Source organism: Solanum verrucosum, unplaced genomic scaffold, assembly GCF_900185275.1.
Source record: "Solanum verrucosum unplaced genomic scaffold, falcon-dt-bn FXZP01000203.1, whole genome shotgun sequence".
Taxonomy (NCBI): Eukaryota; Viridiplantae; Streptophyta; class Magnoliopsida; order Solanales; family Solanaceae; genus Solanum; species Solanum verrucosum.
In genome coordinates this window covers 977514-979089 of record NW_026020815.1, presented here as the reverse complement: position 1 = coordinate 979089, position 1576 = coordinate 977514, and the positions used below count along the sequence as shown (strand labels likewise).

At 35.6% G+C, this 1576-nt stretch overlaps 1 protein-coding gene across 1 annotated transcript; it reads right to left on the bottom strand.

The window, feature by feature from the left end:
* Positions 1–613: 613 nt before the first annotated feature.
* On the bottom strand, positions 614–1203 carry LOC125813400 (E3 ubiquitin-protein ligase RHA2A-like). Its single transcript, XM_049492904.1, has one exon. It carries the CDS (start codon positions 1200–1202, stop codon positions 702–704), a length of 501 nt encoding a protein of 166 aa, XP_049348861.1. The 5' UTR covers position 1203; the 3' UTR covers positions 614–701.
* Between the last annotated feature and the right edge of the window lie 373 nt (positions 1204–1576).

Sequence of the window (1576 nt, the reverse complement as noted above, 5' to 3'; positions counted from 1 at the left end):
ATGTATTTTTATTATGGAGGGTCCGATCCCAATAGGAGTGAGGCAGGGCCATGTCATAATACTTTTTTTCTTCAAAATTTCTATGTACTTCCGTTATGGAGGGTCCAATCCCAATAGGAGCGGAACAGGGCCATAACAGCGAGGCCGGATCCACATTGATTGTTGAAGATGACCCCTCATCTTAGTTTTTAAGATATTTTCTTTTAATAATAATAATTAAAAGAACCTTATAATTACGAATTCGTAATTTTAAAAACTTTAATTACTAAAATGCCACATTAAAGGAATACATCAATGCACTAAAATCTCATAAATCATCAAACCATAAGGATTTTACTTGGACCTATGGTACGCAGACTTAGAAATACATTTAAGCATGAATTTGTTTCCACGTCTCGAATTCGTGAAAAATTAAACTTATTGCAAAATAAATATTAATTCCGCCAAAAACTAATTTTTCTTTTACATGAGTAAAAAGAACTTCACATCAAGCTCTTCAAAAACCGGAAATAATTCCTCCAAAACTATATTTTTTTTAAAAAAAAAAAAACTCGTGAAATTCATCACTCATCATCACCAAAACACTGATCGTATAAGTCATTCCGGATTCCGATTAGTACGAGATCTCTTCACACCTCGCGATACTTACACCTCTCATTTATCGAAGTTCTGACTGCATCATCATCATCGCCAGGTAAATTTCACCTTAACGAGAACCAATCAATCACATCCCATACAACGCGCCGTCGCGTGATCTCCACGCGCTCATCGGAAACAACCAATAACGACGACCGGCAAATCGGACAATTAAAATTAAACGTATCTAACCATCCATCAAAACACACCTTATGAAAAACATGCTTACAATCCAATTTCCTCACATTTTCACCATCACCCAACCGGTTCAAGCAAACAACGCAGCTCGAACCAGAAGCTTCGTCTCCTTGATCATCAAATGTATACGAGAACATCCGATTCAAATTGAGCTGTTCAGCGAGCATAACAACTCCGGCTAAACCTGAACCAACGGCATCGTAAAGCGTATTTTCTTCGATTTGAATCGGATTCATTGACATACCGAGGAACTGGAGAAAAGCGAAGATGATTGAACGGAGATTAGCGATGCAATTAGCGAGAAGAGTTACGAGCAAAATAGGAATGGATTCAGTAGAAACATCAGTTAATTGATTTTGTAATCCCATTTTTTTTCAATGATTTTATGTTTAATGGGTTTTTGAAGCTTGAAAGAAGAAAGAGTGTATATATAGGGGGTGGGGTGGGGGTTGGGGGTGTAGGGTGTGGGGGTTACGTGGGAAGGAAAAGAGAGGGACACACAATTAGTTTTCAGTGTCGTCACGTATTTTTGCAATTTTCAACTTTACGTCACTTGAGTATTTTTTTAGTTTAAAAACTTAAATATATAAAATTGCAGAACACAATATATAAATTTGTTTGATTATTATAAGATATTATTAAGAACTCTAAGTTTTGAAATTATGAACCCATCTATGTTCCAAATGGAATATGCTTATATTTCACTTCAAATAAGCATACATTTCACTTTTTTCTTTTAAAC

Coding starts and splice junctions, on each gene's coding strand:
- LOC125813400 (XM_049492904.1), bottom strand. CDS start 1,202: ATGGGATTACAAAATCAATTAACTGATGTTTCTACTGAATCCATTCCT.